Source organism: Mustelus asterias, chromosome 1, assembly GCF_964213995.1.
Source record: "Mustelus asterias chromosome 1, sMusAst1.hap1.1, whole genome shotgun sequence".
In the NCBI taxonomy this organism is placed as follows: domain Eukaryota; kingdom Metazoa; phylum Chordata; class Chondrichthyes; order Carcharhiniformes; family Triakidae; genus Mustelus; species Mustelus asterias.
In genome coordinates, this window is record NC_135801.1 from 151,726,688 (window position 1) to 151,752,134 (window position 25,447).

Genomic DNA, 25,447 nt, shown 5'->3' on the forward strand with positions numbered 1-25,447 from the left:
AGGAAGCAGTGATCTGTTACGTGACAGGATGCAACCAAAGCTGCGAGTTACATTAGCATTGTCCTCGCAGAGTGGTTCACAGGACCATCATTTGATTATTGACAAGCACTCACTACCATGAATTCATAGGAAGCCTGCCAAGTTTGCACCCTGCATTGCCTTGGCATTTGGGAGCGATGTGGTCCAGTCAGTTTTGACAAAGCAGACAATGATAACTTATTCCCTTTAATGGTCTCGTTGAACAATTAGGAGCATTGCTTTAATAGAATTACAGTCCTCGACATGGACATAGGTAAATCCTTTCTCTGAATCTGAAATCAATGGTGCACAGTCATGCAATGAATTCCATACTGATGTAAGGGGCTAAATTAGGCTAACAAAGTACATAACACATTGCTGACTTAAGAGTGAATGACCTTAGGCTATGGAGAGCGCTGACAAGGGCTGCTGTTATAGAAGACAGCTCTATATGAATAACAAGGATTTCTCATTTAAAACATGCTTTTTGAATTTATAAAATGGTTGCAGTTTACTTTTAGTGACATTTTGTGAAAGCTTCAGCCAACAGAAAAATACAGCAAGGCTTGATGGGATGAGGCAGGAGACAGTGCCTGCATTCAAGGCGACAATAGTTATACTGAATGCGGCTATGCTATCAGCAGTTGTTGGGAACAAGATGGCTACCAATGCCAGTTTGATGAATAGAACGATAAAGCTCCAAGCTGATAACACAGGTGCAAGGCAGACATAAGGGATTTCTCAGGGTCGGACGAGTGTCACGTGGGCTCGAGTCGATGGGAATCATTCTTCCGTCTCACTGTCCAGCATTCTGTGTTGCTGGGCAACAGAAAGGAGGTATCTTAGAACATAGAACAGTACAGCACAATACAGGCCCTTCGGCCCTCAATGTTGTGCCGAGCTTTGTCCGAAACCAAGATCAAGCTATCCCACTCCCTATCATTCTGGTGTGCTCCATGTGCCTATCCAATAACCGCTTGAAAGTTCCTAAAGTGTTGGACTCCACTATCACAGCAGGCAGTCCATTCCACACCCCAACCACTCTCTGAGTAAAGAATCTACCTCGGACATCCCTCCTATATCTCCCACCATGAACCTTATAGTTATGCCCCCTAGTAACAGCTACGTCCACCCGAGGAAATAGTCTCTGAACATCCACTCTATCCCCCTCATCATCTTATAAACCTCTATTAAGTCGCCTCTCATTCTCCTCCGCTCTAAAGTGAAAAGCCCTAGCTCCCTCAACCTTTCCTCATAAGACCTACCCTCCAAACCAGGCAGCATCCTGGTAAATCTCCTTTGCACTCTTTCCAGTGCTTCCACATCCTTCTTATAGTGAGGTGACCAAAACTGCACACAATATTCCAAATGTGGTCTCACCAAGGTCCTGTACAGTTGCAGCATAACCCCACGGCTCTTAAACTCAAACCCCCTGTTAATAAACACTAACACACTATTGGCCTTCTTCACGGCTCTATCCACTTGAGTGGCAACCTTCAGAGATCTGTGGCTATGAACCCCAAGATCTCTCTGTTCCTCCACATTCCTCAGAACTCTGCCGTTGACCCTGTAATCCGCATTGAAATTTGTCCTCCCAAAATGAATCACCAAAATGAATCACCAAAATGAATCTTCCATAATTAATGACAAATCAGATCCCATGAGGTCAGGAAGTATATTGTTATTGGTTGGAGTTAATTATTGACTGATGTGTATTACTGGATAATGATTTTGGAAATGTATAATTGCCCTCACGGAGGCATTGTTTTTCATTGTGATATTGGGCTGCTCACATTCTATACCTTGAGTACTGGGCTACTTTATACCATTCTCCCATTTGATCGTTTGGTTAAAAAAGGCACATCTTAAAATCAGTATACTGTGTTTCATGAGTCTCTGTATCAGCTTAAGTTTAACAATACATAGCCTCGAGAGAAAACCCCCGTCAACACATACTGATTTACGTTCTGTGAATTCATACAGGGATTCCATGAACCATCACTAGGCAGCCATTCAGAAGCAAAGTAACATCCTCACGGGTAAGTAGTCAGGTTCATCAGAATGAGCATGCACCTCTGACATCACACACTCATTCCCCTCTCACAGACATTTCAAACATCAAACAACTTGAACTGCTCAGCATCATGCATGGAGAATGTGGGAACTCCCTCCACAACCAATGCTCAGTAGCAGTGTGTACTATCTATAAGATGCACTGCAGCAATTCATCAAAGATCCTTAGACAGCACCATCCAAACTCACAACCACTTCCATTTAGAGGGAACAGGGCAGCAGACACATGGAAACACCACCACCTGCAAGTGCCCCTCCAAGCCACTCACCATCCTGACTTGCAAATATATCACCATTCTTTCACAGTCACTGGTCAAAATCCTGGAATTCCCTCCCTAACGACATTGTGGGTCAATCCACAGCACGTGGACTGCAGCGATTCAAGAATGCAGCTCACCACCACCTTCTCAAGGGCAACTAGGGATGGTCAATAAATGCTGGCCAGCCAACGATGCTTATGCCCAGGAATGAATTTTTAAAAATGAAGGAATAATGTTCGGCCTTGTACACAGAGGGAAAATAGCTGCAGGGAGGCATGAAAGGTGCTTGATATCGAATACAACTTTTCAAAAACTCAGCCATAAAGTAAACTCCATTGCCAAGTACACCAGGGTGAAAGGAGTCTGACATTGATCAACCATCTACAAACTACAGACGTCAATGTGACAGCATGTGGATTATCACTGGACTATCACTAACCTTGATAAACAATTCCCCTGAGGTCAAGTAATGTCTGCCTGAGATGCAAGGGTTACATGTGTAATGTCCAGTGATTGTTTTCACAAAGAAAGTGCCTTTGTTCATGTCACGAATGTGGAACCATGGCATTTCACTGTGACGAGATTGAGTGAGACTTAATGGAACTGAGGAATAAGATGTGAGATCATTGGTGAGTGGGTTCATTTTGTACTATTACGATCCCAGCTGATGTTAAATACTGGACAAGTCAGATCCAAGAGTAAAACCTGGCTTGATCAATCCTAACAGTTTTTCAGAAATCGTGGAGGAAAGTTACTGAACAAATTCACAGGAGTCTGCTGATGAACTTTTAACATAAAGAATAAATATACATTAAACAAGAAAAATGAACTAGATTACACCAGATAAAATGGTTGGAAAAATCTCCCTCCAAACACAAGAAGATGATTCAAAAATTAACTGTTCATTTACCCCAGCAATATCTTTACAGACATATCAACCAGTAAAGAGTTACCACTAGCTTGACACAAAGGCTTCTTGCTTGACATTCACACCATTATAAATGGTTTTCTCCCGGTGAATTCCTGAGCATTTGGTTGATGTTTCTCACCAAACCCATATCGCTTTTTGAGACACAGAAACTGCACTCTAAACTCACTGTTTCTTCAACTGTAGAGCAAATAGATGAATGCCCTAAACTCAATCTTTCAGTAGCTGCTCTGCTAAATTGGTAGATGGGTTTTTATGACAGTCATGTGACTGTGATTGTGGAAACTCTGACCAAACCATGGAGCATATAATAACGTCTAGCCCTCAACTCAAGTTTGAGAGCAAGGCCTTTCTAGGAGGACACTGGGCTGGTTAAGGAATTGGACATTGAAACTGTGGCAATAGTTTATGCTCCTGAAGTCATCTGAAAGAAGAAAGAAGACCACTTTAGTAAGAACTTGTTTCCATTTTCAGAATGTTTGCTTTGCTGGCAAGAAAAATAATAATCACTTATCCCAGATTGCCCTGAAAAATTGTTCTTGGGTTTGAAATGGTTTGAGACAATTGAGTAACTTGCTGGGCCTTTTCAAAGGACTGTTAAGAGTCGACTATTTTGATGTGGAACTGAAATCACAGATAGACCAGATTGCGTAAAGATGATGGGCGTGAATTTTCTCTCTGTGGCATGTTTTGAGGCGGCAGGAGACATCGTGCCACTCCTGGTGGCGGGATCTTATGGTCCCACCATTGTCAATGGAGTTTCCTATTGAATACACCCCTCATCACCGGGAAAATTGTGGCAAGAGTGTGCCTTCAGCGGGACTGTAAGATCCTGCCGGCGTGAATGAAAGCAAGATTTTGGCGGACATGTTTACTTCCCAGAAGTACGAGAGTGAATCAGCTGAGATTTTACAACAATTGAACAGCTTCGTGCTCCTCACGTTTTCAAATTGTGATGAAGAACATGCATGGAGGTAGGGAGAAAATGGACAGGAGCTTCCAGAGTAGCATTATACTCTTTCATTGTTATTGCGTAGAGCAGAAAAAGTGCTGAGGCCCAACTTCCATGACAGTGGCGCTGACTCCATTGCAGAGGCTTGTGATGTCCTTTCTCAGGATGGCAGCATGTCAACCTGGTTGGCTGAAACATAGCACTGAAGTTGGGCCCTCATTAGTCAGAGCTATTGGGGTCACCCAATACCTCTTAAGTGGCTTCATTGTGTGATCAGCAACCTTCCATCTCTCAGGCTTCAGTGGCAGGGGAACCACCTCATAGAAGCACCAGAATAAGTAAATAAGGAGAGAGACCAGGCACAAAGAATTGCACTTAGGTGATTCTTTCCTTGCCTCTCCTTTGTGACTCTAGAGTTGTGTTTTTCCATTTTGCAGCCTCAGTTGCAATTCCAATACATCTACATAAATCCAAATACAGCTACAAACAAATATTAGCTCTCCATAAGTCCTGTAATCGCAAAAACTACTAAAACTTGGGCAAGACAGGCAGAAAATGGTTCCAAAAATCCCAGCAGTTATTACAATTCCTGTTGAAATTGAACTTTTAAATAAAAAAAGGAATTCCTCAATACGAAGGAAAATGGAAATAAAACCTCTGGATACAATTTAACCTTTTAAATTTTTTACTGTAAAGCAACAAAATCAAAACAATTCAAACATTAATTAACCGGTGAAGGATATTTGAAACAAAAATTAAATTTCTCTTCTGGTAGCCGATACAACTAAGATACACCTCACGTAGTTACAGGCACTCAAATCGCTTCTGCACAAATGTGAGACCATGTGATGGCCGAGTGGCATTATCACTAGACTATTAATCCAGAAGCTCAGCTAAAGTTCTGGAGACCTGGGTTTGAATCCCGCCACGGCAGATAGTGGAATTTGAATTCTGTAAAAAAATATCTGGAATTAAGAATCTACTGATGGTCGTGAAACCATTGTTGATTGTTGGGAAAACCCATCTGGTTCACGAATGTCTTTTAGGGAAGGAAATCTGCTATCCTTACCTGGTCTGGCCTACATGTGACTCCAGAGCCACAGCAATGTGGTTGACTCTCAAATGCTGTCGGGCAACTAGCGATGGGCAATAAATGCTGGCCAGCCAGCAATGCCCATGTCCCACGAATGAATAAAAAATGTCTCTCAATCTTTTCAACTCGGCTTCAGATATGTAAGATCTCACTTCCCACTCAATCATTTTAGCCCTTCAGTCGGATTCACCATCCAAAGTCTTTGGATAGGGTTACCATTGACAAGTTACACAGCAATGGGTCATAATAGTCCAGACAGTACAAAATCCCTAGTCACTCCCTTCTCTGAGCATTTAAATGTCTGGTGAGCTCTGGCAACACTGAAACAACAGCAATAAGCCTTGTTCAATTCCCAACTCATTACCCTTTCTGTCTTCAGCTCTCTGCTCTATCTGTTTAATACAGACAGTACCACAGTTTCTGTTCTCAATGACCTGCTTCAACACCAGGATCTGTTCAAAGACTGTCAAACAAAAATGGTTCTTTCCGGAGAGAGCTTTGCTTGTTTCTTCTTTTATATGAACTCTTAATGTGTTCTCAACCTCTAAGCAGAAATCATAGGCTTACCCAACCCCAATGCAATTAACTTTCCATTTTCTGTTTGCTTCTTATTTGTTAATGGCAACCTCACAAAGAGGTTCTCTCTCCACAGATGCTATCAGACCTGCTGAGATTTTCCATCTTTTTCTGTTTTTATTTCAGATTCATACATATACAGTAATTTGCTTTCATCACATTATTGGTATCCCATCCACAAGCACTTACACCCTCTACCACCAATGCACAGTGGCAGCAGTGTATACCATTTACAAGATGCACTACGCGAATTCACCAAGCCTCCTTAGACAGCACCTTCTGAACCCATGACCACTACTATCTATTTGATTTGATTTTTTGTCACATGTATTGGTATACAGTAAAAAGTACTGTTTCATGTGCACCATACAGACAAAGCATACTGTTCATAGAGTACATAGAGGAGAAGGAAAGGAGAGGATGCAGAATATAGTGTTACAGTCAAAGCTAGGGTGTAGAGAAAGATCAACTTAATATGAGGTAGGTCCATTAAAAAAGTCTGATGGTAGCAGGGAAGAAGCTGTTCTTCAGTTGATTGGCATGTGACCTCAGATTTTTGTATCTTTTTCCCGATGGAAGTAGGTGGAAGAAAATATGCCTGGGGTGTGGTATCCTTGATTATGCTGACTGCTTTTCTGAGGCAGCGGGAAGTGTAGGCAGAGTCAATGGATGGGAGGCTCATATGCATGATGCACTGGGCTACATTCACAATGCTTTGTAGTTTCTTGCGATCTTTGTCAGAGCAGGAGCCATGCCAAGGTAAAGATTGGTGAAAGTCATAGCGGACATGCCGAATTTCCTTAGCCTCCTGAGAAAGTAGAGGCCTTGGTGGGCTTTCTTAACTATATCATCGGTATGGAAGGACCAGGACAGGTTATTGGTGATAGAAATGTGAAGCACTTGACCATTTCCACTTCATCCCCATTGATGTAGACAGGGGCATGTCCTCCACTACGCCTCTCGAAGTCGGTCACTATCTCCTTCGCTTTACTGACATTGAGGGAGAGATTATTGTGATTGCACCATTTCACCACATTCTTTGTCTCTTTCCTGTACTCCGTCTCATCACTGTTTGAGATCCGACCCACTACGGTGGTGTAATCAGCAAACTTGAAAATGGAGTTGGAGGGGAATTTGGCCACACAGTCATAGGTGTATAAGGAGTATAGAAGGGGTGGAGGACACAGCCTTGTGCAGCACTGATGTTTTGGATAATCATGCAGGAGGTGTAGTTGATCATCCTTACTGATTATGGTCTGTAGGTTAAGAAGCCTAGGATCCAGTTGCAGAGGGAGGAGCCGAGCCATAGGCCATGGAATTTGGAGATGAGTTTTATAGGATTAGTCATGTTGAAACTGAGCTGTAGTCAATAAATAGGAGTCTGACATAAGTGTCTTTGTTATCCAGGTGTTCCAGGGTTGAGAAGAGGACCAGGAAGATTGCGTCTGCTGTGGACCTGTTGGGGCAATAGTCAAACTGTCGTGGATCCAGGAAATCTGGGAGGCTGGAGATGATCCATGCCATGACTAATCTTTCGAAGCACTTCATAATGATGTATGTCAGAGCCACAGGGTGAAAGTCATTAGGGCACGCTGCCTGGCCTTTCTTTGGTACAAAGATGATGGACGTCTTCTTGAAGCAGGTAAGGACCTCAGATCGAAAGTTCCTCTCCAAGACACTCAACATCCTGACTTGGAAATATATCACTGTTCCTTAACTGTTGGTGAGTCAAAACCCTGAAACCTTTTCTCTAACAGCACTGTGGGTGTACCCACACCACATAGATTGCAGAAATTCAATAAAGCAGCTCATCACAAACTTTTCAAGGGCAATTAGGGATGATCAATAAATGTTGGCTCAGCCAGCAGTGTCCACATCCCATGAATGAACAATAAGAAAAAAATTACTCAGACATGTCCACTGCTTCCAAGTGTATATCTTTCGTTAAGCCCCTAATTGGTTCCACCATCCTGATACTACCTGTATACTGTTTAATTGCATTTGGAGGACTTTGAATTCTCTTTTATGTTAGCTGCTAATCCATTTTCATACTCCCTCTTTGCCTCTTTATTTCCCTTTTGGCTTTCCCTCTGAACTGTCTGGATTCAGCCTGGTTCTGACATGCATCTATGCACAGGGGGATCTTGTCACAAACTGTACCATGTGTACCTCATGCAACCACAATACAGTTGGAAACTGACTGCAAAAACTCTGCTTTAGAGAAGTGATGAAGCAGAAAGACAGAGAGCTGGACACTAAATGGAGAATCCCATTTCCTCAGGACAACTTGTATGCACTCTATGTAAAGAATTGGTCTGTTAAGTCACTTGATGGCACACAAATCATGAAACCAGGCAGCCTCATCTTTGATCTGAGGAACTGACAATGACAATGATTTGTATTATCAATCATGTCATACACTCCCCCTTGATGCTTCATCTTATTCTCTATCTCTTCCATCACGCAGAGTGTAATGGTTGTAGTTTCCGTATTTTCTTCCACATGGGAATGTTCCTGAACCAAATCCTCTTTAAAGGCCGCCATTATTTGATTATATTTCTGCCTTCAAATCCGAATCCAATCTATCTGTGCCAGATACATTCTCAACTTACTGAAATTAACCTGCTTCAATTAAGTATTTTTACTTTAGTTTTCTCCTTGTCTTTTTCCATAGCTAATCTGAACCTTATGATACTATAACCACTGTTCCCTAAATCTTCTAATGCACTTCCAGAAAGTCGGTGCAGACTCGATGAGCCAAATGGCCTCCTTCTGCACTGTAGGGAATCTATGGTTCAATGGATATTTCCATCACGTGACCCATCTCATTCTCCAGATCAAACAAAGTCTTCCTCCTTATTGGGCCCGAAATGTACTGATCAAGAACAGTCCATTGAACACACTTCAGAATTTTTTTTTCCTAGCTGCTCTTTCTACTATTATAATCCCAATATCTATTAAAATAGTTGAAGTCCCCTCATTATGCAGTAGATCTGAATAGTTTCCAGTCAAAGCAAGATGCTGGAAGGTTGATATTTAGATTGTTACACCAATTCTGGGATATCCAGAATTTGATCAAGATGCCTCATCATACATCATGCCACAATGATTGCCCTATGCTACTGAAATTACAGAGAAAAATGTATCTGTTCTCCAGCACTGTTCACTGAATTATCAGCCTGCAATAACAATTTGTTTTACATCGCGCTTTTAACACAGTAAGTGTATAATAATTTGTAAAATTTGACAGTGAGAAAGACCTTATATAAATGCAAAAAAAGGTAATTACCTTTCCATTTGTTGTAACTGCTGCAAACACAGTTGAAGAGTACGGTGACCAGGTTACATCTCCAACTGGTGAATTAAGATCAAAAGTGAACATTGGGCTCCTGAAAGACAGCACACATCAACCATGATTAAAGTAATTTAAACTTGCACAAAAACATTTATAGGTTTCTTGGGTTGTCTCAGTTATTGAATTCGTCTGTTCCTAGAACTCTTTCTCAGCAGAGTCGATATCTGTCACTGTACACAACTAGACTGAAGTTTTGTAAGAACACCAGTGTTTTAAAATTTCATTCAGAATTGTATTAGAACAGTGAATTTGTGATGCATTACGTGAATACATTCTGTTGAATTTGCGCAAATTAAATTACTGTTTGTTTAAAAGTGGTTTTCACAATAGTAACTGTACACATCAGGACATTTATTCCACTTAGTTTAATTGAATCATATTTTGTAACATTTACAAAAAAATTGCCATTTTATCCAATATAGGGAAGTGATTAATATATAAAATGTAAATGTTGTTATTTTTCAGATAATTGAATGATATGGCCAAATTAAATTTGCCTCACCGACCCACATTTATTTTGCAACATGAATTTTCTTGTTTCTGTATCCATTTTATACAACAGACGGAATACATTGTCAGCTCATGGGCAGATGGGAGAGGAGAATATGTAAAGGAAACATTTGTCCACTGCATAGGAATTAGGATGATGTCACATTTGGATGGGTTGACACAATTTGTAAGGATGATTGGAAAGAATCTTCTGACAGATTTCCTATCATTAACATCATAGTAATAATGTTATTGCAATCCTGGCTGCCAAGATTGTCAAGATGATGGCTGGCGATGGAGCGGTGGCAAAGGTTAAATGGTCACCTTTTCTATTTCACTTGGTAGCACAGATCAGAGCAATTCTGTAAATGATTTTTTGCTTCAGTTTGCACTTTCTGTCACACTATACCACAACAAATGGTACCAAAGTTCAAATTTGCCAGACCCTGAAAGATGAGCTGGGTCCCCACAAGCCACATTGCATTCTTTAACACACAAAGGGCGAGGTTTTAGCAGAAATCAGTAAAGGCCGATGGCAGACGGGAAAAGCGGTGTTGAACCCACTGTTGACAATGGGGGCTTTTCCCACTATATAACACGGCACTTAGTGCCAAATGTTTTCATGCAGGGGTTCCATGCCATACCGCTGACAGGTGGCCCCTGATTCGTTCACCCTGTCATTACGTCAGCGCTGCAATCATTGGGGCGCCACATCTAAAGGTCACCCCAGCACACTACAGCCACACTTCGCAGGTCGCCGGGAAATGATGGCAGCCAAGAAATCCACCCCGAAGTTTATAGATGCCTCCCTGGAGAGACTGCTTGATGCTCCAAAGGCCCACCATGATGTGCTGTACCCATGCTCAGAAAGAACACCAGCCAGCAAGGTGACAAATCCAGCATGGGAGGTGGTAGCTCACCCCCTGCAGGAGAGGATAGCTATCCAGTGCCAGAAGATGATGAATGACCTCCTCTGTTCTGCCAGGGTATGTCACTCTCCTCATCCCTCTCAACTCACACACCTATCATATATCCACAGGGATCTAACTCGGTGCCAGCTCAAGGGACAGCACCACTCACTCACCCACACACATCTTCTCCCTTGCGAGTCACGTCCTCATCACCTCACTGGTCCTATTTACCACCCACACATGCCAGGCATCCTTAGCAACTGTCCTGGCATGTGCCCTGCTTATATTCTCTCCATCTGTTTTCATGCAGAACAAACTGGCATTCAACAAGAGGGTTAGCCCCCAGATGGGTAAAGGGATACGAAAGCTGAAGTTCCTCACAGACTTTGAGGAGAGCACCATCCAGGAAGCATTCCGACCCCTCCTGTGCTGATGTGGCGGCGATAAACTTGCACTGCAATATTCACCAGAAAAAGATGAGTCATGTCTCTGTTTCCCGGGCTCCTGCCATGTACCAATGAACTCTCCTTTCTTTCGCAGGTACATCTGGGAAGCAGCCACTGGAGTCCAGCGGAGAGGTCCCTGACTCCAGCCCAGGAACTACACAGAGGAGGGATTCATAGACCCGGAAATAGAAGAACCGTTACAGAGCTCACCCACACCCTCCACCAGCGCAAAGTCAAACACCTCAGCCTCTAAACTTGGTCATTGCTCAGTTGCTGAAGCTCCAAAGGCAAACTTGGGAAAGTCAGGAAGGGATGTCTGGTACGCTCCTTGGATTGAAAAGCCGCATGGAGGAGTCCATCTGCCTTATGTCTGAGATGGTTATGCTGATTCACCAACACAAAGAGGTCAGCACAGCAAGGGTGGCAGCTGCTGTGGGTCCTTGGTGCAAGAATTTGTCCTGCACTGCATCCTCTCTATGACTCCTTGCCTAAAGAACTGTGTTTCTGTATTTCCAACCTGAAAACTGATTTATGCACATGATAAAGGCAGGGTGCTCAGTCCAGGGCTTCCTCCACATGCTTTGTTCAATATTTCGAGCACATTAGTGGTGTCCCTCCATAGTAACCAAACACATCAGTCATGCATGTATCTCATAGGGAATGAGGATGTCTTCCACATTGTACAGGGCTAGCATCCCTCATTCCAGTCGATATCAGTATGTACTCTTTGCACCTTTGAGGTGTGGCTGCCCCATACCGCACCTCCCCCCCACCCCCAACCATCTGCTTCAGCCTCCAGTGACACTGAATCTCAAGGATCAGATCACAAAGGATGTCATAGGATCAGGAGAAGTGTAACTTTCACCACTGCTTCACCATGCTATGACCCTAGTCATTGAGAGCAAGGAAGCTGCCTCAACCAGACAGGCAGATATTCATAGAAGCTCTGTAAGGATTTATGTACTGTCCCTGCTGCAAGTGATCATCATCCTCCTGCAACGTGGGGACTATGGACAACCACCATATCCCCATGACAGGAGCCTTATCACAGAGATTGTGCACTGTCATGAGTCAGATGGGAGAACAATGTTCACAGAAGCCATGTGAAGAAATTGGGAGGTCCTCACTGGATGCCCTCATGATCCTCCATGAATCTAGCGTCAATGAGCACGTCCCGAGCTTGTCTGCCTAATCTGGACATTACCATTGCCTCATGACTGACATCCGCTCCCTTGAGGAGTTCCTCAACCTCATCCCTTTCGACGTCCTCCTCATTGGAGGAAATGTGCCACTCCTCCATCTCCTCCAGAGGCAATTCTTCCCATCGTTTCAGTGCCAGGTTGTGAAGGTGCAGCCGATGACCACGATGTGCGACATCCTCCGTGGATTATACTGCAGGGCTTCACCAGACCGACCTAGGCACCGGAACCTCATCTTCAGGATCCCTATCGTCTGCTCCACCAAAGTGCAAGTTGCAGCATGAGTTTCATTATATCTTGCCTCAATTGCACTATGGCCTCCGCACAGACATCATCTACCACCACTTCAGTGCATAACTCTTGTCCCTGAAGGGCCACACCTGCAGCCTCTATGGACCCTGAAACATGTCAGGGATCTGAGAGTGGCTCAGAATGTAAGGAGTCGTGCACTCTCCCTGGGAATTGAGCACACACCCACAGGATGCCTTTGGTGTGGTGCAGACCAGCTAAACATTCAGCGAATGAAGGCCCTTGCGCTTCACATAGTTCACAGCTTGATGCCCCCGAAATTGGAGTACCTTGTGAGTGCAGTCGATGGTACCCTGGTACCCTGCAGTCAACCTCCCAGTACCTGTCCAGTGTTATCATGATACCCCTTGAATGTAACCCCGGTCTCCCTTGAGTTGTTATACTGATCTCCCTTGTGTACTATTCCAGTCTCCCTTGGAGTCTTACCTGAATACCCTTCGAGTGTTACCCAAGCAACTTTTGTGTGTTATCCTGGTCTCCCTTGGAGTCTTACCCCAGTACTCTCAAGTGTTACCCTAGTACCCTTTGAGTGTTACCCTGGTCTTCCTTGAGTGTTACCCCCGTTTCCCTCTAATATTAGCCTAGTCTTCCTCAGAGTCAACCCAAGTACCCCAGAGATAGACCCCAGTATCCCCGAGTCAATCCTGGTACCCATAAGTCAAGTCTGGTATGCCCTGAGTCAAACCCGGTTCCCCAAGTCAACTGTTTCATTACGTGGAGCTACTCCCCTCTATGGTGTGCTCGCCAGGTGCGTGCCTTTCAAAATCAGTTGTGATTCACGCCATTCTGACATCATGCCCCCGTGGAAAGATTTTTTTGACGGTAGCTTGGTATGATTACACTGCACTTGCACGATAATGAGATGCAAATATATTATAATAACATTCCTGACAATGAACAGCGGGAAACGAAGCCTGCCACTGACGGAGGGAGGGGACGATCACAGCAAGTTTTCACACTGACGTAAAATGTGACTTTCGACTTCACACAATATTTTCTGCTCTCATTGCCAAACCCACCCAACGTGAATGGGAGTGGAAAATCCCGGCCAAGCTCACAATTGCAGACATTTGGGTGCAGCTCTTGCCACAAAGATTTGTTTTGTTGAAAACTTTGTTGAAGGTAGATCAAATGTTTAATTGGAAATTAATTCCGTATTTAGTTGTATTCATTTGGTGGACATTAATTTGGGATTCATTTGTGCTCCTATATAAAGCAGCAGATTGAAACTGTCCCTTGGGTTGAAGTTGATTGTTTGTAATATGTATCTCTATACCAAAAGCTTATCAAGCATACAAAGATCGAGTTACACCTTTATCCTTCACTGCTTGGCTGTCTGGAATAGAACTCAGTCTATAATTTCCTGGATTATCCCTTTGTCCTTTCTTGAACAGAGGAACAACATTAGCTACTATCAAACTATCTAACCTTGATGTTCAACAGCACAACCACAGCTGAATCCACCAGTGTCAACATCATAGGGGTTACCATCATCTAGAAACTTAGCTGGACCAGTCATGTAACTAATGGCTCCAAGAGCAGATCAGACACTGAGGATTCTGCGCTAAGTAACTAAGTTTCACACTCCTCAAAGCCTTTCCACCATAAAAAGGCACCAGTCAAATGTGGGAGGAATATTCTCCACTTGCCTGGATGAGTGTATCTCCAACAACATTCAAGAAGCTTGGCACTATGCAGGACTAAACAACCTGCCTGATCGGTATCTCATTCTTAAGCATTCACTCCCTCTTTCAGGGACACACTGTGGCAGCAGTGTGTACCATCTACAAGACGCACTGCAGTAAATTGCCAAGGTTCCTTTGACAGCACTTTCCAAAGCCCCAACCTCTACCACCAAGAAGGACAGTCATGCTTGGAATCACCACCAAATGCAGGTCCTGTTCCTAACTTGGAACTATGTCTTTGCTCCATCAATGTCGCTTGGTCAAAATCCTGGAACTCTCTTCCCTATCAGCACTGTGGGTGCTGTAGCGAATATATGGCTCATGTTTTATGTTAATATTTCAGAAGTGAACTTTAGTTCTGGGAAAATTATTTTTGTAAAGATAAAGTTATTAAAATGTTGATAGGCCTTGGTGATTGCCAGAACAGCTAAAGAAATTACAGGTCAAAAGATTACCCATGTTTGTTTAATGAAGCCAAAACAGAAAAGCAAGGTCCAAAAAAGCAGGCATAATTGAGGTAATAACACAGCATTTGGATTTAGAAATGAAAAAGCCTGAGCCAGGTAACATTTTTCCATCTTAAAAAGATTGTGACTCATAGACTTGTGAATTTCATTGGAAACGGAACAATAGAAAAGATTCTGGCTTTCGAGAGGAGCTGTGCCAATCAATAACAATGAGAGTGTAGAGGATAGAGGGGACATAAAAAAGGGTGATTTCATTGTCGTAAGACGGGGCATGCAAAATAAAATGATTAGAATCTGAAAGTTAAATCAATGGCGGAGTCTTCAGAAAAGACTGCACAAGTAAAGGAAATGGGTGAAATGCATGGCTAAAAGATTGGTGTGGGAGGAATTGGTTTGAATTCATGGGACATTGGCACCAGTATTGGGGAAGAGGGGACCTGTACCGGTGGGACGGTCTTCATCTGAATCATGCTGGGACCAGAGTCCTGGCGAATCATATAACTAGGGCTGTAGATAGGACTTTAAACTAAATAGTGGGGGGGAGAGTTCAGTTGTATGGAGAATTAGAAAATCAAAATTAAAGGAGAGGGTAGAAGTGCAGGTTAATGGAGCTGAGGGCTCAGGAGAAGTTAGTAAAGTACCCAGACCATGTAATAGAACAGAGAGTATAGAAGGTGGCAGGAATCCAACTGCAGGCAGAGCAAAAGAGGTGACAAGTATGAGAAGGGAGGTGGTCAAAGCAGGACTAAAGGTGTTGTACCTAAATGCGCACAGTATGCGGAACAAACTAAATGAGAAAAATATCAGCCATGATTGAATGGCGGAACAGACTCGATGGGCCGAGTGGCCTAATTCTGCTCCTATGTCTTATGGTCTTATGGTGATGAAATAGTAAAAATAGTACAACTGAAAATTGTTCCCTCAGAGAATGGTGGATATGGCTCAGAGTAATGAAGGGGATTCTTCCCTAGATACCGATAAGGGAAGTCAGGCTATTAAAGATTACAGACGTTTTGTCTTCAAATGAGAAGTCTTTCCTTACTCCTCTAACTAAACAAGTAAACAAATTAATATTTACGGAAAATTGGGGCTCTTATTGGGTCTTCAAATCCACAAACCACTACAAGGTATTCTGGGAAATTGGTTAAGGTTTAAGATAACAAGATTTGACAGGGAACTTTTACTGGATTAATTGAGAAGCAGTTATGGCATTGTCAAATGCTAAAACTTTTCAGGAGAAGGAAGGTTTATCCTCGAGTGATTTGCAATGATTAACAAAGGTTAGATCAATAGCATTAACAGGAACGTTGAAGTTAGCATTGTAGAGATATAAAACAGCAAGTAAGCTCACTTAGCTAAAGAGCTGGAAGTGGAAGGTTTGAGGACAGGCTACGTCATTCTGGAGAAGAGTGGAACTTATGGAACCTATTGGTTTTAACTTATCTGGGCTTTTCTGAGAGAGTTTATTTGCAGTTTGAATCTGAAGCAGTTTGCAGCTCACGGGGAGAAGTTAATCAAAAGGAATGATAGCCCTGCACTATAAACAGAATAAGAAAATAACGTCATCCTTGACTGTGTGGAATGTGGGTGAGGCTGAATCTCAGTTTGAATGTTGTAAAGGAACTGAAGCTGGAAGATTGCCTCATTGAAGCTCATGGTAGAATCTACAGTGTGCTTCACAGTGCGTTATTACAAAGGAAAATAATCAGCTGAATTAGTTTGGAAGCATTAAAAAGAAACCAGAACAAGGGACTGAGGCATCCACAGACATGAGAGGGGAAATGAAAGTTTTACCCCTGAGCACAGCTTCAGCTGAGGAGGATTCTCCATGGAACTGTGACATACTTCTGAGTGGTCCCTATAGAAGTGATGTACCTTATAAGAGAATTCTCGGGGGAAGTTAGGAATAAAGCTGAGTCTCAGCATACATAGTTATTAGCTATAGTGTTAACTTACCACTTGCTTTGTTTAATTTGTTCTATATCCAACTTTAACTCATGGATTACAGTTATTCAAGAAGGCAGGCGACCATCATTTTCCCAAGGAGAATTAGTGAGCAATAAATTATGGCCTTGTCAGTGGTGCTCAAATCCATGAATGCTTAAAAAAGACACACTCTAAAAAACAGTTAACCCAGCAAAAATCAAAAGTGATACCTTGGAACTTTTGGATTCTGTATTGTTCATTGCTTTATTATTGCCAAGCTGTCAAAGCTAAAGAAACATCAGGTGCATGATTTTCCCATGGGCTTCGGACCCTGATGCCAGGATTAGGTAGGGGCCCTGAGCCTGCACCTGCCAATAGAAAGGCTGACACATCGATAGTCCCAGAGGTGACCTCCTAATTAGCCTTCAGGTGTGCCAACTGATTAAGGACAGCAGGTGAGCCATGATGCTACTAGTACAATCAGAGGGCCAGCAACTCTTGCCTCTTTGCCAGCCTCATCTGGAGAGCTGGACATAAAATCATAAGAAATAGGAACAGGAAGAGGCCATTCGGCCCATCAAGCCTGCTCTACCAATGAATGGGATTATGGTTGACCCAATTGTGGTCTTAATTCCATTTTCCTGCCTGTTTCCCATAACCCTTGATTCCCTTGTCAGTCAAAAATGTGTCTAATACAGCCTTGAATGATCCATCCGCCACTGCTCTCGAGGGAAGATAATTCTTCACGTTAACTGTCTTCTGAGAAGAAATAAATCTCCTCAAATCTGTTTTAATGGGAGATCTCTTATTTTTAACATGCGCCCCTCACTGCTGAAGTAAATAGTAAATCAAGAGGTTAAGCATGAAATGATATTGTTGAGGCATCAACCAGAATAGGCCTCTGATCAGAAGGGAAGCTCCCCTGGATATCGTGTTGGGACAGTAAGAACCCGAGGGTTCTCTTCCTGTGGGGGAGCACTTCAGCAGTCACGGGCATTCAGCCTTGGATCTTCAGGTAAGCGTTCTCCAAGGCGGCCTTCACGACACACGACAGCGCAGAGTCGCTGAGCAGAAACTGATAGCCAAGTTCCGCACACATGAGGACGGCCTAAACCGGGATGTTGGATTTATGTCACATTATCAGTAACCCCCACAGCTTGCCTCCTGGGCTTGTAGAATCTCACTAGCTGTTCTGTCTGGAGACTATACACATCTCTTTAACCTGTGTTGAATGCTCCCTCCACCCACATTGTCTGTACCTTTAAGACCTGGCTGGCTTTAGAGATTTGCATTCTAATTAGTATTCTGTAACTTGATTTCTGTGTCTGTGCACTGTTTGAGAACAGATATCCACTCCATCTGACGAAGGAGCAGTGCTCCGAAAGCTTATGGTATTTGCTACCAAATAAACCTGTTGGACTTTAACCTGGTGTTGTGAGGCTTCTTACTGTGCTTACCCCAGTCCAACGCCGGCATCTCCACATCATATCATGTTGGGGCCATGGGAGTAGCCTTACGTGTCGGCAGCCTTCTCTCTGTGAATGAAACCTTAAAATATTCCTGTTGGTGGCCTCTTCTCTGGGGATTGGAGTCTGAGTCAGATGCCTCACCCTTCATGCCCAGGCCCCACCCCTCATCCCACCCCTGACATTGCCATAGTAAGGCCGTCTCCATTAAAGTAACGGTCTTCAGATGTGGCGGCGAGAGCAGCCACTTTACCACTGGCGAGTGAGTTCTCTAAATGGTTCCTGGTTCTTATTTTGGGCCTTATACATTTGGTGGCCTACCTTGTGGGCAGCCAATCTGCAGTGCCACCAACATCTGAGAAAATCGCCTGGCAGCAGGAATGTGTTGGGAGGCATGCTGACATGGCTTCCCGCTATCTTCCTGCACCCCGGCCCCAATTCCCTCAACTCATAGCCTGCCAACCTAAGGCCAGGAGAATTCAACCCTAGGAATGAAATCCATGATGACAAAGAGCAGGATAGATGAAAAATTCTACAAGTAAGTGAATTAATATTGATTTTCAAGAATGAAAGGTTTAATCTTTGAAGCAAACAGATTGAGGGGCCTTTCAAATCAGTGAGACAAGACTACATATTATATGGTGCATTTGACTAATGCTATAGCACTCCATTTCTTAACTTTCACTTACTTTAAATTGTGATCCCAAATCTTTACTGTCCAATCAGAACTACAGGAAATGAAGATATCTGGGTGGAAGGTATTCCAGCGTAAGGCATCTACTGCCATATGATGGGCTTCGTAAGTATCCAAAAATTCACTTGAATAGGCCTTGGAGCACTGATGAATACAACAACAATGAATTAATTAGCACATGTTTGGACAACATACCCAAGGTAACAAAATAAGAATACAAACCTAGCTTTGAAGTATTTTAGTGCCTTGCAGCATGATTCAGACAACCAACAACACTGAACTTGATTTATGTTCATTTTGTTGAGTTCTCTTTATATTGATGTGTGGATGTTACAAGAATATGGAACTCATAAAATCATAGAATGTTTATGGCACAGAAGGAAGCCAGTCAGCTCATTATGTCCTTGCTGGTTCTCCATAAGAGCTACTCAGTCATTTTCATTTTTCTGCCTTTTCCTCGTAGCCTGCAATTATTTTCTCTTCAGCTAATTGTCCAATTCCCTACTGAAAGTCTTGATTTAATTTGCCTCCACCAAACTTGTTGGCACAGAATTCCAGATCCCAACCATTCGCTGTGTAAAACTGCCATCCTTATGTTGTCGTTGCTTCTTTTGCCATTCATCCTAATTTGGTGTCCTCGGGTTTGTGACCAATGCAAACAGTTACTCTCTATGTACTTTATCTTGGCCCCTTACTTTTGAGCACCTCCATCAGATTTCCTTCCAACCTTCAATTCTCTGAGGGGGACAGCCCAGCTTTGTCAATTTATCAACATAACTGAAGTCCCTAATTCCCAGAACCATTCTTGTAAATCTTTTCAGCCCTCTGTCTAATGCCTGCACACCATTCCAAAAGTGTGGTGCCCAGAATTAGACACAATACTCTAGTTGTGGCGGAACTCGTATTTTATAAAGGTTCACCATAACCTCCTCCCTTTTATACTTTGTGCCCCTATTTACAAAGCCCAGGATCCTCTATTCCTTTTAACCATTTTTTCAACCAGCCTTTCTGCCGGCAACAATAGATGAACGTATACTTCCAGGTTCCTCTGCTCTTGCTTACCTTTCAGAATTTTATTCTCCTCATTCTTTCTCCCAAAATGCTTCAATTCATAATTCAGTACATTAAATTTCATCTGCCATGTTCTGCCCATTCCACCAGCCTTTGTCCTCTCGCAGTCTATCATTATCCTCTTCACAGTTCACAATCCTTCCAAATATTGTTTTATCTGCAAATTTTGAAACTATGCTCTAAACATCAAATTGAGGTCATTCATGCAGACCAAGAAAACAATGGTCTTAAAAGTGACCCCTGGGAACCCCATGATAAATCTTGCTCCAGTCCGGACAACAACCAGTCTTTTTATCTTATCACTCAGCCAATTTCAAATTCAGGCTGCCACTGTCCCTTTTACTGCATGGTCTTCAACTTTTCTAAGAAGCTTGTTATGTGGTACTTTATTAAAAGCCTTTTGGAAGTCTATTTATGCCACATCAATGACATTCCCTCATCTGTTACTTCACTGAAAAACAAATTAAATACCATTTTCCCTTAACAAATTCATGCAGGCTTTCCTCAGTCAATCCATGTGTCCAAATGACTGTTAGTTTTATCCTGGAAAATACGAGCCCATGACTTAATTTTTGGAATTTTTACATAATGTCTCAAGTCACATTTTTGTCAGTTTAACAACATTCTAATATTTTGGCTGAAGGATAAAAATTGGTGCGAAATAGGTGTTATGCTAATAAGAAATGCTTGTTTGAAAAGGTGGATTCAGTGTACAGTGTTCAGGCAGATTAATGATTATCATGATTTATATGTCACTGCAGGCACTGTAACCGATTACTGAAGGACCAGCAGAAATAATCTCTCAGCATCCACATCAAGACCTTTCAGAACCTTGTAGGTTTCCATGAAGTTGTCTCTCCTTCTAAACTCTAGAGAAAATGGACCCAATTTGCTCAGCCTGCCATCATAGGAAAACTGCCCCATCCCAGGGCTTTTGCTATACTGCCTTCTAATGTAAGTATATATTTTCTTAAATCTGAAGGCCAAAATTGCACACAATACTCCAGATGTGGTGTCACCAAAATCCTGTACAACTCGAGCAAGACTTCTTTATTCTTGCACTCCGACCTTTTCGTAATATAAGGACCAAAGTACCACCTGCCTTCCTAACTGTAGCTGTATCTGAACTTTCTGTGTTCCTTGTATGAGGACACCCAAGTCTTTGAACATCAACACTGAGACATTTCTCAGCTTTTGAAAAATATTTGGCTTTTCTATTCTTTCAACCAGCCAATTGTCATGTTTTTATAATGCTACATAGGCACCAATTACTCACAGAGATTAGGTAAACACATTGTGGGTTCAGTTATTAAGACTAGGCACATGTGAACATATATACATGCTTGAAGACACCAGGGCTGCAGAATTGTGTGCGTGTGCTCTGTTGAAAGTAAAAGTGAAACTAAAACTGGATCATGTAATACATTTCCTTTCCAGTGATGTCATGCTACTATCTGTTAAAGTCACATTGCAACATGCCCGTTACTTTTTAAAGATATTTTCTCCCCTTCCAAATAAGTGTAACTATTTATAATACATGTTCATGTTTAGTTGCCATACATATTTGCATAGAGGAGATGAATCTTTGGGAACAATCTCTGGTATCTCCCCTGTGTCTAGTGAAGACTAGAAGATTATTGCCAATGTCCCTGCAATTTCAATACTTACTTCCTTCAATATCCATGGATGCATCTCATCTGGTCCGGGTACCTTGACAACTTTCAGTACCAACAATCTATTCAACACTTCCTCTTTATCAATTTTGAACCCTCCTAGGGATAGAATTTAATCTGTCATGCCCTGGGCAGCATCTACCTCCTTGGTAAAGAGGGTGTAATTATCTATTACAGCAGCACGGTGGCATAGTGGTTAGCACTGCTGCCTCACAGCACCAAGGACAAGCGTTCAATTCCTGCCTTGGGTGATTGAGCATATGGTGTTTGTACATTCTCACCGTGTCTATGTAGGTTTCCTCCGGGTGCTCCGGTTTCCTCTCTCAGTCCAAAGATGTGCAGGTTAGGTGGATTGACCACGCTAAAATGTCCCTCAGTGTCCCAAGATGTATGGGTTGGATAGATTAGTCATGGTGACTGTGCGGGGTTACGGGGATAGGGTGGGCTGAGAGGGTCTGGGTCAGAGAGTTGGTGCAGACTCAATGGGCCAAATGGCCTCCTTCTGCACTGTAGGGATTCTATGGTTCAATGTCCTCAGCCTCCATGTGTAACTTCCCTGTTTGATCTCTAATCAGCCCTAATCCTCCTTTTATCATCCTTTCACTATTGATATGCCTGTAGAAGACTTTGGGATTCCACTTTATTTTGGTTGCCAGTCTTTTCTCATAATCCCGCTTCATTTCTCTATTGTGCTTTTTCTGTACTTTCTATATTCCCCTTGGTTCTCAACTGTATTTTCTACCTGACACCTGTCTTTAGCACACTTTTTCTTCCTTATCATAATCTCTATCTCATTTTCCTCCCAAGGAGCTCTGAATTTGTTTGCCCTACCTTTCCTTTTTAAGGGACCTTGACTGTGTCCAGATCATTTCTGTTTTGAAGGTAACTCATTCTTCAGCCACAGTTTTTCCCGCCAAACTTTCATTCCAGTCTAACCGGCCCAGCTTTGTTCTTGCCTCATTGAAGTCGGCTCTCTCCCCATTAATTATTTTAACTCTGAATTATCTATTTTTCTTTCCAATTGTCATCCTGGGGAGAGGCAGTAGTAAAGTGGTAATGTAGCAATTGGTAATTAGCAATCCAGAGACCCAGATTCAAATCTTGCCATTGCAGATGGTGAAATTTGAATTCAATAAAGATCTGAAATTAAAAGTCTCATGATGACCATGAAACCATTGTTGTAAAAAGCCATCTGGTTCACTAATGTCCTTTAGGGAAGGAAGTCTGCCAGTCTTACCAGGTCTGGCCTATATGTGACTTCGAACCCGAAGCAATGTGATCGACTCTTAACTGCCCCTTCAAGGGCAATTACGGATGGGCAATAAATGCTCGCCCAGCCAGCGACACCCACGTTCCATGAACAAATAAAAAATAATCCTAAACCTTACAATATAATGATCACTATCTGCTAAATATTCTCCCACTGACTGCCTGTCCAACCTTTTTTCATTGGACAACTGGCCAATCGAGAAAACATTTACTGAACTAATCCTTGAACTGCTTCCAATGCATATACATCCTTCCTTAAATTAGGAGACCAAGACTGTACACAGTATTCTAAATGCGGTCTCACTAATGCCCCATACAACTGAAGCATGACCTCCCTGCCTTTGTATTCAATGCCCCTAACAATAAGTGATAGCAATCTGTTACCTTTCCTAATTACTTGCTGTACCTGCATACTAGTCTTTTGAAATTCATACACTAGGACACCAAGATCCCTTTCCATCTCAGAACTCTGCAAACTCTCACCATTTAGATAATATGCTTCTTTTTTTTTAGTTTTCCTATCAAAATGGACAATTTCCCACTTTCCCACATTATACTCCATTTGCCACTCACCTAATCTATTAGTATCCCTTTGTAACCTGGTTGAAGGCTCAACACATCATCAGTAAATTTAACAATTTACATTTGGTCCTTCCAAGTCATTATACAAATTGTAAAAAGTTGATGTCCCATCACTGATCGCTGTGACACACCACTTATTACATCTTGCCAACCAGGGAAAACACACATGTGCCTACCCTCTGTTTCCTGTTAACGAGCCAATCTTTTATCAATGTCAATAGGTTACCCCCTAAATCACGCCCTTTATTTTCTGCAATAGCCTTTGATGTGGCACCTTGTCAGATGCCTCACTTCCTTATATTCTCTGTACAGCGTGCAAGAAACAATACTTTTCACTGTATACTAATACATGTGATAATAAGAAATCAAATCAAATCAAAATCAAATCAAATTCTGGGTCAACTGTGTAGCCTTTCTCTGTACCATCCCCAATTACTGAATGTCCTTTCTGAAATAGGGAAAATTGCCAAGACCAAATGCTTCTTTTTTTATTTATCATCCAATGGCTCTGACATCCACTATTATGATGTGCTTCGAAAGGTTAGTCATGGCACAAATCAATTCCTGCCTCCCAGACTGCCTGGATCCACTACATTTCACCTATTGCCCCAACAGGTCCACAGCAGACGCCATTTCCCTGGCCCTGCACTCAACCCTGGAACACCTACATAACAAAGACACCTATGTCAGACTCCTATTCATTGATCATAGCGCAGCTTTTAACACCATTATTCCTACAAGACTCATTTCCATACTTCATGGCCTGAGGCTCGGCTCCTCTCTCTGCAGCTGGATCCTAGACTTTCTAACCTACAGACCGCAGTCAGTGAGGATAGGCAACAACACCTCTTCCATGATCATCCTCAAGACTGGTGCCCCGCAAGGCTGTGTTCTCAGCCCCCTACTATACTCCTTATACACCTCTGACGGAATGGCCAAATTCCCCTCCAACTCAATTTTCAAGTTTGCTGATGACACCACTGTCATGGGTTGGATCTCAAATAATGATGAGACACAGTACTGGAAAGGGATAAAGAATCTGGTGAACTAATGCGGCGACAATAATCTCTCAATGTCAACAAAACGAAGAAGATAGCCATTGATTTCAGGAAGTGTAGTGGAGGGCAGGCTCTTGTCTACGTCAATGAGGATGAAGTAGAAATGGTCGAGAGTTTCAAGTTTTTAGGTGTCCAGATCAACTTGTCCTGGTCCCCTCATGCCGATGCTATAGTTAAGAAAGCCCATCAATGCCTCTACTTTCTCAGGAGACTAAGGACATTTGGCATGTCTGCTAGAACTCTCACCAACTTCTACAGATGCACCATAGAAAGCATTCTTTCAGGTTGTATCACAGCTTGGTATGGCTCCTGCTCTGTGCATGACCACAAGAAACTACAAAGGGTCATGAATGAAGTCCAGTCCATCATTCAAACCAGCCTCCCATCCATTGACACTGTCTACATTTCCCGCTGCCTCGGAAAAGTAGCCAGCATAATCAAGGACCCCCACACCCTGGACATACTTTCTTCCACCTTCTTCTGTCAGGAAAAAGGTACACAAGTCTGAGATCATGTACCAACCAAATCAAACACAGCTTCTTCCCTGCTGCCATCAGACTTACCTCATATTAAGTTAATCTTTCTCTACACCCTAGCTATGACTATAATGTTACATTCAGCATTCTCTCCTTTCCTTCCCTATGTACGGTATGCTTTGTTTGTCTAGTGCGCAAGAAACAATACCTTTCACTGCCTACTAATACATGTGACAATAATAAATCAAATCAAATCAAAATGTGGTTCTAAAATGTCATCAGGTTATATGTTTTGCATTTTGCTAGTCATCCCAATGTTCTGTTCTGTTTTAACAATCTAGAACATTGTATTTATGGTGATCCTACCTTATGTATTTTTCCTTCTTCTGTGCCCACAAGAAATAAGTTGTCCTTCTCTTTATGAAAGTCAAAAGAAGTTCCACATCCTAGTTAAGATATACAAAATGAGAG

General features: G+C 42.5%; 1 protein-coding gene across 1 annotated transcript in view; it reads right to left on the reverse strand.

The window, feature by feature from the left end:
* The window catches only part of dnai1.2 (dynein, axonemal, intermediate chain 1, paralog 2), a 208,152-nt gene that overhangs the window by 60,145 nt on the left and 122,560 nt on the right, over positions 1-25,447 (reverse strand). The window contains exons 15-17 of the mRNA XM_078242014.1: positions 25,343-25,422; positions 18,843-18,991; positions 9,190-9,289 (exon numbers count right to left, since the gene is read on the reverse strand). Coding sequence (XP_078098140.1) covers positions 9,190-9,289; positions 18,843-18,991; positions 25,343-25,422 — 329 coding nt within the window. The remainder of the gene's footprint in view (positions 1-9,189; positions 9,290-18,842; positions 18,992-25,342; positions 25,423-25,447) is intronic.